Below are 15,036 nucleotides of genomic sequence, written 5' to 3' on the forward strand. Positions count from 1 at the left end.
GAAAATTGCTTTTTTTACTTGTTCAAATTTTTGTTTATAGTGATTTGTAGTTAAATTTATTGTGGTAACATTGCTTAATAATATTATGTAATTTGCAAGTGTACAACATCTGTGTACCCTATTGTGTGAGTACCACCCAAAGTCTAGTTTTCTTCCGTTACCATATATATATTTGATCTTTTTACCTACTTCATATTGCCCTCTCTATTCCCTCTCTGATAAGCACTTTTCTGTATCTATGATTGTTTCTGTTTGTTTTGTTACTCTTTTCACATTTGATAAAAATCAGAATCTTGGACTTGAAGAAATCTGAAAACCTTGGCACCTAGACCACATCAATGACTGCATGATCTGTAGTATGTCAGTTGCTGTTCAACTTTGAGTTATTTGATCATCAGCAGTAACACAGAGCAGGGATCTTCAGACTAATGTGGGTGTTGTTGAACTTCATGCTGCCATTTCAAATGCATTCTGTGGCACTTAGAGAACTCCAGTGTCTTCATTAAATTAGTTTATTACATCGCTTTGCACAAGATCGATGAATCTGATTTGCCCTGTGTAGCTGTTAATATAGTGAATGTATTAAGGGTTTATCTGATATATTGGTTGACTAATGATGATTTTCTGGATCAGAAGGAGATTCAACCACAGTTTTCTCCTCACCTTTATCCTTCAGATTCTGAGGCTAGCCAAGAAAGACATGAAGCAGTGAGAGTGAGAGTGTTTGGATATGGACTTGGCAGGAGAACTACAGCCTGATTGATTTAAAACAAATTTAAAAACAAATATAAAGAATAATAATAATTGAAAACATTTATTGATCCCTTAGTTTGTGAGAGACACTGCATTAAGAATTTTCTTGGTCCTTTGTCATAAGTATTCTTATTATACTTATTTTAAAGATGAGACTAAAGCATAAGAAATTTAAGTAGCACATCTCAGTTCACATAAGTCCCAAATGTCTAGATTTTTATTTGCATTTATGCCATCTGACAATGTCTGTTAATTCCAATAAATGTTCTAGCTATTGTTTCTTAATTTCTAATGCTTTTTTTATTAATGCAAAATATGACAGTATAAACAATCATAATTTCACTGTAGTCTAGTTTGTAGAACTTCAAAATATCATTAAATGTTTATCATAATATTTTAATTTTGAACTTTCATTTTTCTAGAATTTATTTTGAATATTGTAAAATAATTTATTATCATTGAAAAGGTCTTCATTTAGATGTACACTGCTCACAAAAATTAGGGGATTATAGGATGTGCAGATACTCCAGTACTTTCAGCCTTTTGTAACAAAATAAAAGTTGACTTTGCATCTCATTTACATAACTGAACAACTTTCTTTGACTTGGTGTTTGCTTTTCTGATGTTCTTGTGTAATAAAAAAAATGAAATGCTTCTTTGTTAATTGCTTCATATTCATTTTGAAATATCTCCTAATTTTTTCTTTTTTTTTTTTTTTTTTTAAATAAATTTTTATTAATGGTAATGGGATGACATTAATAAATCAGGGTACATATATTCAAAGAAAACATGTCTAGGTTATTTTGTCATTAAATTATGTTGCATACCCCTCGCCCAAAGTCAGATTGTCCTTCGCCACCCTCTATCTAGTTCTCTGTGCCCCTCCCCCTCCCCCTAACTCTCCCCCTGTCCTCCCTCCCCCCACCCCTGGTAACCACCACACTCTTGTCCATGTCTCTTAGTCTCATTATCTCCTAATTTTTGTGAGCAGTATATATAGAGAGGTTTAAATTTTAAAAAGCAATGCTTTAATTTTTTTTTAAGAGAGAAATAAGGAGGGATATACAAAAACAGATAAGAAAGGAGAGAGATGAGAAGCATCAACCCATAGTTCTGGCACTTTAGGTTTTCATTGATTGTTTTCTCATATGTGCCTTGACTAGGGGGCTCCCACCAAGCCAGTGACCCCTTGCTCAAGCCAGCAACCTTGAGCTCAAGCCAGCAACCATGGAGTCATGTGTATGATCCCATTCTCAAGCCAACAACCCTGCACTCAAGCTGGTGAGCCCATGCTCAAGTGTAATGAGCCTGTGTTAAGCTGACAACCTCAGGGTTTTGAACCTGGGTTCTAAGCATCACAGGCCAATGCTCTATCTACTGTGCCACCACCTGGTCAGGCCAAATAACAATGCTTTTAAAAAGTAGTTAAAATTCTTTATGTTATTTTGTGCATTGTCATTCTGGAAAAGAAAATTAACTTGGTCTGATAAATATTCCCTAAATTGAATCCAAATTATTTATTTAAACAACCAATTCAAATAATATTTTCTTATACTTTAGTTAAGAAAGTACCTTACTATCTTAATTATTGATAGCTATAATATTTTCAATTAAAAAAATGCAGGTGATGGTTGCTTGATGTGTGGTGAGTTTTATTCACAGGATGTAGTTAAAAACAAAACTAGTCAAAATGAATGAATGACTCCACCTTCTGTAGTGCAGATGTAACAGACTGGGAAGGATTGTTTGTGTAGCCATTGTTATTTGAGCTAATTTCATGGTCCTAAAGCATTAGATAGGTGTGACTTTCCTCAGTTAAAAAATGTGTTACTCAGATTGGCTTGTTCTTTGTTGCACTCAGAATAAAGAAAATAATTCAGAATGTAAGAAGAATGGGCAACTGAAAGGTACCCTATGTAAACTAACCCTGTATTGGAGTAGTTTATATAGAGTTTTAACCATGTTGATCCTAAGCTAAAATCTATTTATTTATTGTAACTTTGTAAATTTTAAAATGCTATAATAAATATAATTCTACACTCTGTTTTCTTTATGATGAAGTTAGCAAATATTCATTAACACATATGTCCAAAACACAGTGCTAGACATGGGTGGTCAGTGGACAGGCTGATCAAAACCCCTTGAGCCCTTACAGACAAAATATTTTGGGGTTTCTCCCCCAGAGAAGTAGTGCTGATACAGTAGGTCTGAAGTCATGTCATGGAACCACTGTATTCCCATAGACGTTCATGGTTAGGAATCAGCTTAGAACTGCAATTCCCATTCAGGACAATGTTTGGCAATGTCTGGAGAAATCTTTGTTTTTCACAACTGGGAGTTTACGTGTGCTACCAGTATCTAATGTGTAAAGGTCTGAGATGCTGCTAGATATTCTACAATGCACCAGAAACATTCATGTACCCACAAAAAAAAAAATTATTCAATCTACAATGTCAATAGTGCCAAGATTAGAGACGCTGGTCTAGAGAATATAAAGATATACATAGAGAGTACATAATTAATCAGGGTGAATTAAAGGCACACAAATATTTGTTCATTCATAAATAAGTCACTAGTCAAAAAATCAAACCAATATAAGCAAACTTTCATAAATGTTTTGTTACTTTATGGTATGACTAGAGACATTTCAGTTGAGAAAGTATGTGAGAGGAACCTCGGAGAGTTATCAGCAATTGGTTGGATACTTGTTGGGATTATCTGAATAAGTGATGCCTGTACTTGAAACTAAAGTTAAAGTTATTAACTGTTCCTGAAATTTTAATGAGAAAAACATTAATTTATTGAGAGCAGAGAGTCTTTTTTAAGGACTGTGAGGTGAAAACAGGACCACTTCCAGAAGAGACATTTATGTAAGCAAACTGACAAGGAAATCTAGGAATTCAAATGACTGTTCTTGTGTTTCTGGTTTGTTTTTGTTTGTTTGGTTTTTTTTTTTTTGTCTTCATATTACTCACTCTTACAGGTTCTCTTACCTAGTTTTGTGTCATACCTAGAGAATAGATGCTCACAAGCTGGAAGTATATAATAAATTACTGAAAGTTATTTTGGTTGTTGTCAATGAAGGCTTTGGATTAATAATGTAACCAAATAAATCCTTAAATACTGCCACTGGCAACACAAAAACATTTAATTTTCATAGAGAAATAAAGATAGCTGAGTTGAGCACCTTTTGCTATCACCGTGATAACTACTTAACAAACATTGGGGGGTTTTGCTATTTTTGTCAAAGAACCAGCAGCAGACTGGTTTACTCAAAATAACCCATGTGTGTATATATTTTTTTAGCTGTTTCATGCATCAATGATCATAACCAGTCAGCAGAAATGACTGAATGCCTCAGACAGACAAATAGCATGCCTCCTCTTGTGCAAGAGTGCACAGTCCCATGTCGAGACGACTGTACCTTCACTGCTTGGTCCAAGTTTACGGCCTGCTCCACAGACTGTGCAACAACCCGCAGCAGACGGCGACAGCTCACAGGTAAAGATGTGCTTTCATGTCTTAGCTTCAGACCAATGATACACTCCTAAACTCTCCAAGGACAATGAAAAGAAAGAAATTGTGTCCAATCTCCCTGCCATTATTATCCTTTGTGCCTGAGCTTAGCACATACTAGGTAATCAGTTAATATTTGTCACATGAATGAAAGATGTGAAGCATTCTATAGCTATGAAGTTCTTTCTTATACAGCTTTATAACCTTTGTACAAAGTGGGATATAAATAGGTTTACAGTTGTGAGTATGTGAAACACTGAGTTTATTCTTATACTATTATTTATTGATTATTGTATTATTTTCTATAAGAATGATTGTAAACCTAGTTTTGCCCCAACCTGTCATCATAAACAGCAATATATTAACCACTGTTCCTAGAGATAAGTTTCAGGTTATGCCAGAATATCAACAAGGTTGAATGCAGTCATTGATTTGTCAAGAATATCAAAGGTATATCTAACCTATATTATTGTCTTTTGCCATTACCTTATAAGCAATTTAGCATTTTTAAATTTTAATAGTGTGAGGTAAAAATCAAGTTGCATACATAGATTCTGCTAGGGTGGTGTATTATTAATTATTGGTTTTGTTTGTATCCATGAAATATAATGGAAATTAAAGCAATTATTATTTTAATCAAAGTACTGGATCAGTTTTTACCTGTAATATACAAATACTTGAAGCAGTAGTCTATTTTCTTATGTATTTGTCTGGGTAAATATGCCAGAAATTCTCTTAATCATACATGTATTTGGATACATAGAAAACTTAATTCAGGGAATGAAAAATCCAAGGAAAAATGCCAAAATAATCATTGGCATAACAAAATTGGCATTGATATTAAAGAACTCAGCACAATGTCTATTTGTTTTTATCATCAGGTCAAGGGCTAATTCTCTTATTTTCAAGACCCTTTTGTTTTGATGCATTTAACTCAGTCTAATAGATTTATTTAATGGGTAGTTCTGCATACAACTCTGGAACCCATTTTAAGGGTAGGTGAAACTTATAATTACATTTAGGAACATCAGAGGAAATATGCTCTACCTTGTGCTCTGTCTTCTAAAAAACTCTTTGCATATGTAATTTTAAGCAACATTGCTTGTTTCTAAGATGAAACAATATAATTGGATACAAGGTGTATGACAGGGATAATTGCAAGTGCAGGGGACAATTGAAGTGAAACTTGGTTTGTATGTTCACACATAATACTTTAGAAGCCATTATCCTAGTTACTCATTTCACTCTGAAATGAGTGAGAGTCTCCTATAGAGGGGAAAATAATTTTAATTAGTGTCCAGTTTTTCTTTGTCTTAAAGTTTGCAAATGGTATTTTATACTTGCAAACTGAGAAACTATTGAAAATCCTAGGATATATTTTTCATTCTACACCAGCACAGTTTGTTCTGAATTGTCAAAACTTGAATTTATTTAATTTATTTAAAATATGCTTTTTATGTAAATATTGAAGAACTGCTGAATATTTTTTTTTTTGCAAACTCAATGCTAAGGGGAGGGGTGTGAGATGCAGAGGAGGAGGGCAAGGGAGATAAGTGGTGACAGATGGAGACTTGACTTGGGGTGGTGAATACACAGTGGAGTGTACTGATGATGTGTTGTAGAATGGTGCACCTGAAACCTGTATAATTTTGTTAACTAATGTCACCCCAATAAATCAATAAAAAGAAATAATTTCTTATGCTAAAAACTATTTATAATTTCTCCTCTAGATTATTAAATACTTTGCTTTTAGCTGGGTAATTGATCTTTCATGTGCCTTAATATCTAAGATACACCAAAACAACTGGTCAACCTAATGAAATACATGATTTGCAAAAATATCAGTCAAACAAATCATTTAGTATCATTGTGAAAAAAAAAAAGGTAGTGAATTAGAATTTTCAACTTTGGAGGACTTATTTTTATTGTGACATAATGCTTGTATTTTTATTTCTTCTATGTGATTTGTTAGTAAACTAATAAGCAATCCTCAACATGAATGACAATAAGGCTTGAACTTAGACCTTAAAATAATGTTACTCTTTAATACAAACAAATATAGAGAAGTGCACACACACACACACACAAACACAAACACAAACACAAACACAAACACAGACACTCTTTTGTTTGTTTGTTTGGGGTTTTTTTTGTATTTTTTCTGAAGCTGGAAACGGGGAGAGACAGTCAGACAGACAGACTCCCGCATGCGCCCGACCGGGATCCACCCAGCACGCCCACCAGGGGCCACGCTCTGCCCACCAGGGGGCGATGCTCTGCCCCTCCGGGGCATCACTCTGCCGCGACCAGAGCCACTCTAGCGCCTGGGGCAGCAGCCAAGAAGCCATCCCCAGCGCCCGGGCCATCTTTGCTCCAATGGAGCCTTGGCTGCAGGAGGGGAAGAGAGAGACAGAGAGGAAGGGGGGGGGTGGAGAAGCAGATGGGCGCTTCTCCTATGTGCCCTGGCCAGGAATCGAACCCGGGTCCCCCGCACGCCAGGCCGACACTCTACCGCTGAGCCAACCGGCCAGGGCAACACAGACACTCTTTTGAATAGGGAACCATATAGGATGTTTATTTTTTTTCTATTTTTAACAGGTGACTTAAATATATGGGTATCCTGTGCATTGTACCTAAAATAGATCATCACAGGTTTTAGACTGGTAATTAAAGCAGTTGTATATATAATGCTGTATATAATCCATTACATAGAAGTTTTAAAATAATATTTTAATATATAATATATAAAATAAATCTATAATAACTGGATAATTAATATATACATATTTAAAACTTACTTGTAGTTCTGTGTTTGTGTTGGATCAGTCACAAATTTCCATCTGACTTAGTGGGGAAAAAGTGCCTTGAGAGTTGTAGGAATTGATTTTTTTAAAATTAGTAGTAGCTGATTCAAATCCAAAGGTTAATGCTGATTTTGACTAGAAGGTAATCAAAGTAAAGGACCACTGACTAATTTGTTCCTTATTGTGAGAACCATTTCTACATTAGCTGACTTACTCAAATCCTTCAAACAATGGTGCCAAGTAATTACAAAAGCTATCATGAATGTGGAGAAAATTTATATAGTACAGTACATTTGTTTTGCCAATAACTTTTGGTTGCCTTGTAGATGAAAATTTTGTTTCTTCCTCCTCTCTCACTTTATCTCACTTTCTCTTTCTTTTTCCTTCTTCTCCTTCATTCTCTCTTCTTAAAATTTTTCTTTTTTGGTCCTGACTTGTTGGTTCAGTGGTAGAGTATCAGCCCAGCATGTGGAAATCCCAAGTTTGATTCTCGGTCAGGGCATACAGGAGAAGCAACCGTCTGCTTCTACATCCCTGCTCCCCCTTTTCTCTCTGTCTCTTTCCCTCCTGCAGCCATGGCTTACTTAGTGCAAGCAAGTTGGCCCTGGGTGCTTAGGATAGCTTCATGGCCTTGCCTTAGGCACTAAAATAGCTCAGTTGCTGAGCAAAGGAGCAGCAGCCCCAGATTGGCAGAGCATCCCCAGCAGAGAGCTTGCGGGTGGTTCCCAGTCGGGGCACATGTGGTAGTCTGTCTCTCTGCCTCTCTGCCTCACTGCCTCCCTACCTCTCACTTAATTTAAAAAATATTTTTTTTCAATTGAGAATCCTACAAGAGAATTAAGTAGATATAATCCTAACTTCGAGTTTACAGTCTGAAAGATAGAGATTTGTACTAGTGTAGCACCTGCTCAGTGTAGTAACTAAGTAGCACCACTGTCATACCACACTGTGAAGTCCCTATTCCAAATAGCTGTTAAAAAGGGTGCTTTGTTGGTTTCTTATTGTTGTTGTTACAAATAACCACAAGTTTGTTGACTTAAAACAACACAATTTTATTATTTTATAGCTCTCTATGTCTCAAGTCAGACACAGGTTTCACAGGGCTGAAAACAAGATATTGATAGGACTGAATGTTTTTCTGGAGGCTCTATGGGGCAATCTATTTCCTTTCCTTTTCCAGCTTCCACAGGCTGCTCACATTGCTTGGCTCAGGGCTCTTCCTTCCTCCATCTTGAAATATAGCATCATTACATGTCTGTGACCATTCCTTCATTGTTATATTTCCTCTGATTTTCTAATCAACTGAGAAAGATTCTCTGATTTTAAGACTATGTGATTAAGTTAGACCCACCCAAATATTCCAGAATAATCTCATCTCAAAGTCTATATATAGTGTTAGTCACATCTACAAAATTTATTTTGTCATCTAATATAGCATGTTTACTGTTCAGGGATTAGAATGTAAGCATCCTTAGAGAGCCATTATTCTGCCTACCACAAACTACATGAGAAGAACATTTCTTCTAGACCTGAGATGAAGAGTATGTTCAAGATGACTTTCTGAAGGGAAAAATCTATTAGTTTGGATCTGAAGAACATGTAAGCATTAACTAGGTTTTAGAGAGAAGATAAAACTGGTGAGAATATCTGGAGGCCATGCAAAGGCCAGAAGCCTAATTTCTAGGAATTGAAAGGTGCTCAGTATTACTAGCTTGTAACATGTGTCAATGTAAGAAATATCCAAGCCTGTAAAGAATTTTATAAGAGTTTATTAGAGCTAAAACTGGCAACATATGCTAGGGAGCGAGATCTCAAATGCTCTGGAAGATAAAAATTTTGCAGTTTCTTTTATGCATTTGAAATTAAGGAGGAAACAAGGAAAATTTACATCAAAGTGGGAAAAGCAAGGCAGGGATTGGATTACAAGATTATGTGCTTTCTTAAAGGTGGTTGTGCCTTTGCAGGGTATTTCTTTTGTCATTTCAAAGATGTGTTAACCTAGATTCACAGAACAATGGACAGGACTTGCTTAAAAATCTTTCATTAAAGGTTACAGGCCCGGAGCAGGACTCCCCACCACAACTTGTCCACTTACAAATTTATGATATATTACAGCACCCTTTTTTGTCCATACATGCCAGAGGCAGAGGTTGCTCAATGCAGTCAGTAGACAGACTATTTTGGACTCGGATACTATGAATTCTTGATATCCATGGTAAGGAGTCCAGATTTCATTCCATGAACTGTGATAAATCACTACAGTATTTAAAGTAGATGAATGATGTGATCAGATTTCAGTCGTTGAAAGCTGGTTCTGACTTCAATGTGAGGGTTAGATGGAAGGGAGTAAGGTACAGTAGCAATACAATTTTGGAAGAGGCATTCCAGTGATTTAACTGGTGAAATATCGGTAGCATTGGTCAAAATGGAAACAATGGACTGATTCAAGAGATATACAGGTATTTGAAATGATAGGTCTTTGCCATTAAACAGATATAGGTGGTAGAACAGAATGATTCAAGTATGAGATACCAGTTTTTGATATCTCAGTTGATAGAATTGGGAAATACAGGAGGAGAAAGCAAGAAGGTGGTATTAAGAGAATAAATGTGGGTTTCACCAGGCTGAATCTGATTGGCCCTTTAGGTGTATATTTCTAGTCTGTGGCTCAGAAGCTTGAGCAAAAAATATGGACTAAAGACCAAAATGATGGATTTAAAAGTTCTAGATGGTTATTTAAACTATGTGTAGGTAAAAATTTAGAATCAGAAAAGAGGAGAATCTAGGGAAGTGCCTCCAGCATCCCATAAGTTAAGGGAGGTACAGAGGGAGATCAATTCAGAAGCAAACTAATAAGGTGTGCCCAGGGACACTGTGGGGGTATGGGTAGGGGTAAGGAACAAAAATCAGATGTAATGGAACTTGGGAAGGATATTTTAAGAATGATAGTGAAGTCATGTTTTGAACTACCATTAAACAACCAAGTATGAAATATAAGGGATAAATGATATTCTAGGGCTTTTTTTTTTATTACTCTGGTGAGTAATGAAATAAGTAGTTTCAGGCAATATTTAGACTCAGAATCCAGGATAATATGTGTTGAGAAGAGAGTGGAAATAGAAGAGATGGAGACAGTAGTCCTCTATGGACATTTAGGAAACACCAGAGACTTAGATATAAGTTTAATGCTGATGGGAAGGAGCTAGTCACCACCCATTGATTGATGTCTCAATCAGTAAATTCTCATAGCCATGATGGAGATGGGATTTTTCAAACATATCTTGGTAAGTGCCCTAGTGGAAGAGGCAAGTGAGTACAGCCTCTCAGAGGGACAGTGGTAGGTCTGAAGCTTCTACAAGATCTTACAGTCCTGTAGGAATCCTTGTTTTTTTGTGGCTATAAGTATCAGGGAAGTTCATAGAGCCAATCATCAGGTAATGACTGTAAAATTGTGTGTGATGTAAACTATCTGACAAGGAGAAAGTAATCCATGTGTCAGCTTATATCAAGTATTTCTAAAACAGCCATAAGATCTATAAAGATGAATACTTTTAATAATCAATCATGACTCTAGCTAATGACTCACTCATTAGGAAACAAAAAGTGGAATTACTAGATCTAAGAAAACTTTTAGTAGAAGAAGTGTATTGACAGAAAAGTTAAATCAAGTAACAGGCCAACTGGGAACCCATTTAACATGATTACCAAATACCAAGAGCTCTGAAAAATGATTCTGCATTGTCATTATTCAAAGTTGGGATTAAAACTAAAAAAATCTACCAAAATCATTGGGCAAGGTAAAGTCATATTCTAGAATACTTAAGTTAAAAAGATCTGTTAAAGTAGAAGTCATAGCTTTTTCTCAGATTAAGTTAACCAATATTATTTGAGCCTTTATTTCAATCAATTGTTTCTGTCAGTATTTGGGAGCTATCTGATAATGGGAACCAAAATAAATACCACTTTGCTATCACACCCAAGTGACACCCATCCTTACTTCATTGTATGGGAGAATATTATTTTGTTCCTCGAATAAATAGTTTTCTCTGGTTTTAAATAGTCACATAAAATAAAGAGAAGGAGTCAATATCTGTACCATTTTGTTAGTTTTCCTAGTGACCATTAATTTCAAGAAAAATGGTGACAAGATAATCAGTTTTTCTCAAGAAAATATAGGAAAAATAATAAATAAATTAACAAACATTGTCTAGCTGTTGAGCCACTGTAAAAACATTTTCTAAGTATTTTCTGTCACTCTCTACTATAAACCTCCCCCCTTTTTTTTTTGTCAAATGAACTTGAATTTCACAGCTACTCTGGGAGTTGCTTTCATTGTTCTAGGATTTAATTCCATGAACAAAAGAGTGAAAATAAGAAAGGCTTTATTTTACTTAAGACTTACTAATATTCTAAGAGCTTTTAAATATAATAATGTGAGTGAATTTGACAAAACAGCAGATATGAAATTAACACATCAATATTTTTTGTTGGAACAGGAAAAAGCAGGAAGAAGGAGAAATGCCAGGATACTGACCTGTACCCTCTGATAGAAACAGAGCTGTGTCCTTGTGATATCTTTATATCTCAACCTTATGGGAATTGGTCAGATTGCGTTCTTCCGGAAAGCAGAAGGGAACCTCAGCGAGGACTGCGGGCACAGAGAGACAGCAAACAATGTGGAGAGGGCATGCGCTTTAGAGCAATAGCCTGCTCTGATAAAAATGGAAGACCTGTTGACCTCTCCCACTGCAGCAGCTCTGGTAAGAAGGATGAGGAATAACAGATGAGAACATTGACAGACAGCTCAGGACGTTTGTCTCCAAGGTCTAAGTTAGTAGCTTTGCTTTTTAGTAATTGTTTCAGTTCTCCTTTGGCAATAACATGCAGCCTCTCAGAAAATATGGACATATGAATGCACGTAACTATATCTCACGATTATCTGGTATGTGTTGTGGATCCTTACTCACCTCACTCTGTGCTTCACTTTGACCACCTGTTTGTTGGTGATGCTCCAGTTCACTGACAAAAGCAAAAGCCCAATGAGTATATTTTGTGGTGTTTATTGGTGCTCTGATTATTCATATATTTATATATATAATCAAGCCTTATATCTCTTCTAAGGGAGTCTACAAACTACTAATGAAAAATTAATTTTAAATGTTTTACAATATAACATATATATTCACCCAGACTAATAGAATAAAACTGAAAAATAAAAGAAATAAAGCAATCTGTAACAGGTTATTGAGAAGATTTTTTTTGAACTTGAGGAAAATTTGAAAAGTATGGGTAAATGGAGAAAAGAATGTGGATTAAATGCATTTGGGGTAAATATTAATGAAAAAGACTGAGACTAATGACTACAATGGAGTTTATGAATTTCCTGCTTTATTTGGGGGTGGAGGTTACTACCTTTTTAAAAGAGACTGAGCAAGTTAAGAATTCTACAGAGGGTATGGAAAGAAAAATAATTGTGTTTGAATAGCAAACTACAAGAAAAAAAATGATTGCTTTTCAGTCTCTCATCAAGGTCTTATGGTCTAAATAAGCTTTCTCAATAATACTGGAAATAACAAATTGAATTTAGTTCTAACATACAAATCAGGTAAATGATAGTTCATCTTTATTGCTAATGTATTAGCTTGTCCTTAAGATATACACATATCATTATATGAATGGAATTTAAAATTTAATGAGTTTTTAAATTGGTGCCATCATTGCTCTGCTTTCTAGGGTAGTCTATAGAATTGTATTTAGTAATTTGATTTAAAGAAACATTAAATACCTAACAAGCAAGTGACAGACCTATTTTACAAAGTTCTAGTCTTGTAGCAAGTTTGATTATAACACAATATTTTTACTATATTGTGTATTACATCTCTGGGACTTAATACTTGTTGCTAGGATTTACTCTGAAACAATCTTTTTCCTATCCATCCACCAATTCCTGTCTTACCATTACCTGGTAACCACCATTTTACTGTTTTACAAGATTTGCTTTTATATATTCCACATTTAAGTGATAACATACAGCATGTTTTTCTCTGTCTAACTTATCTCATTTAGCATAATGTCCTCAAGGTCAGTGCATGTAGTCACAATGGTAGGATGTGTATATTTCTCATAGCTGAAATTTATTCCATTGTGTACCCCATCTTTATCCATTCATTTGTTGATGGGCACTTAGGTTGTTTCTGTATCTTGATTATTATAAACAATGCTGCAATAAACATGGGCATGCATTTATCTCTTCCATATTCTTATTTTCTTTGAATATATACCTAGAAGTAAAATTGCTGGATTATATGATAGTTATATTTTTAAATTTTTTGAGGAACATTCAAATTGTTTTCTATAGTGACTGAACTGATTTATACACCACCAACAGTGTACAAGGGTTTTCTTTTCTCCACATCTTTACCAAAACTTGTTAATCTCTTCTTGATGTTACCCATTCTGACAGGTGTGAGGTGATCTCATTGTGGTTTTGGTTTGCATTTCTTTGAGAACCACTGACATAGATGAAGCCAAATAGTGATACAGAGGAAGAGAAACACACACACAACTATACCCTTGTGACCCCACTTCAACCACAAGCAACCAAACAGCCTTCCCCAGAAAATGACACTATTGTTTCTTTATTGATTATCATATATGATGAGTTATCAGATTCCCTTTTTCACTGGGGAACAAATTTTTTTTTTATTTTCTGTTGCATGAGGTTTTAGAACTGTTTCTATATATTTCTGCATAGCTGATTCCAAATCTGAAATCTGTTTTTTGGTGCATGCTCCAGTTTTTATGCAATTTTAATTTCTTTTTGTTATACTTAATGGTTTTTTAAATTGGAGTTAAAAGGCAACAACTCTTGGATTGAACATAACCACAAGGCAATTAATGTTTTACAAACATCACTTTTACATAATTGTAGTTGTTTTTAAATGTAAAAAATTATTATCTGATAAAAACACCCTCTTATTTTGTTGTAAGATTGAATCATGGCTACTTTGAGTAGGCACAAATGTAAGAATAGTCCTGACACCTTCTGTTATATATATGGCTGTTACACACTTCAACATCAAAGGCACAATATTTCATCATTTGTGCATATATTGCCTATTTTCAGCGGTTCCAATTGGTCATTCAACTCATCTGTGAGAAGATTGTAAAGACATAAAAATTGTCCTCGACTTTCTGAAGTATGGGGAGTGTAACTAGATCATTTGTGTGGATCTTAAAATGGTAAATTTCCTGCTAGGACAACAGAGAGGTTTCATGAAGTATCCTTGCTTTCTGTGTTTGTGGGACAGCCGAGCTCAGGAGAAACACTGGACACAGAAGGAGTGGCTGAAATGTGAAGCTCTGGAAGTAGGGATGCAAAATATTGTGAATAAACCTGTAGTTAAATGAGACAGGATCATTTTCCCCCTACTTCACATCAAACTTGGCTTAACGAAGCAGTTTGTGCACGCTTTGAATAGAGAAAGTGAATGCTTTCAACATATTCTTTCTGCTTTTCCTGCCTTGTCTTTCAAGAAGAAAAAAGCAGGTGTATTCGATGGACCTCAAATTTGAACCCTCATACGTAACAAAGAATTTGCCAGGGAGATGAATAAGGAGGAGAAAGCAGCATGGCAGTCTCTTGTGGCAGTTACAAAGAACTTCCTTGGCAACAAAAAAGAAGAAAACTATGAATTTCTGGTTCAAAGGACGCTGTTGGCTTTCCGCGATGTTGGATGTAACATGAGTGTTAAGATTCATTTCCTGAACAGTCACCTTCATAAGTTACCTGAAAATCTTGGAGCTGTTAGTGATGAGTAGACTACTGCTGGAGCATCAAATGAGATTGTCCTCAACAAGAACACAAACGCAAGAGCTACAAACACAAATTTTTGCCTGAATAGAATTTAAATAAGTTTTGCGTAAATTTTATGATTAAAATAAGTGTTTTAATATATTCTAT

At 35.2% G+C, this 15,036-nt stretch overlaps 1 protein-coding gene across 1 annotated transcript in view; it reads left to right on the forward strand.

Moving 5' to 3' along the window:
- THSD7B (thrombospondin type 1 domain containing 7B) overlaps positions 1–15,036 on the forward strand; it is an 891,282-nt gene that overhangs the window by 605,374 nt on the left and 270,872 nt on the right. Inside the window, exons 12-13 of the mRNA XM_066346150.1 lie at positions 4,060–4,254; positions 11,570–11,833. Of these exons, the coding sequence (XP_066202247.1) occupies positions 4,060–4,254; positions 11,570–11,833 (459 nt within the window). The remainder of the gene's footprint in view (positions 1–4,059; positions 4,255–11,569; positions 11,834–15,036) is intronic.

Source organism: Saccopteryx leptura, chromosome 7 (assembly GCF_036850995.1).
Source record: "Saccopteryx leptura isolate mSacLep1 chromosome 7, mSacLep1_pri_phased_curated, whole genome shotgun sequence".
NCBI lineage: Eukaryota > Metazoa > Chordata > Mammalia > Chiroptera > Emballonuridae > Saccopteryx > Saccopteryx leptura.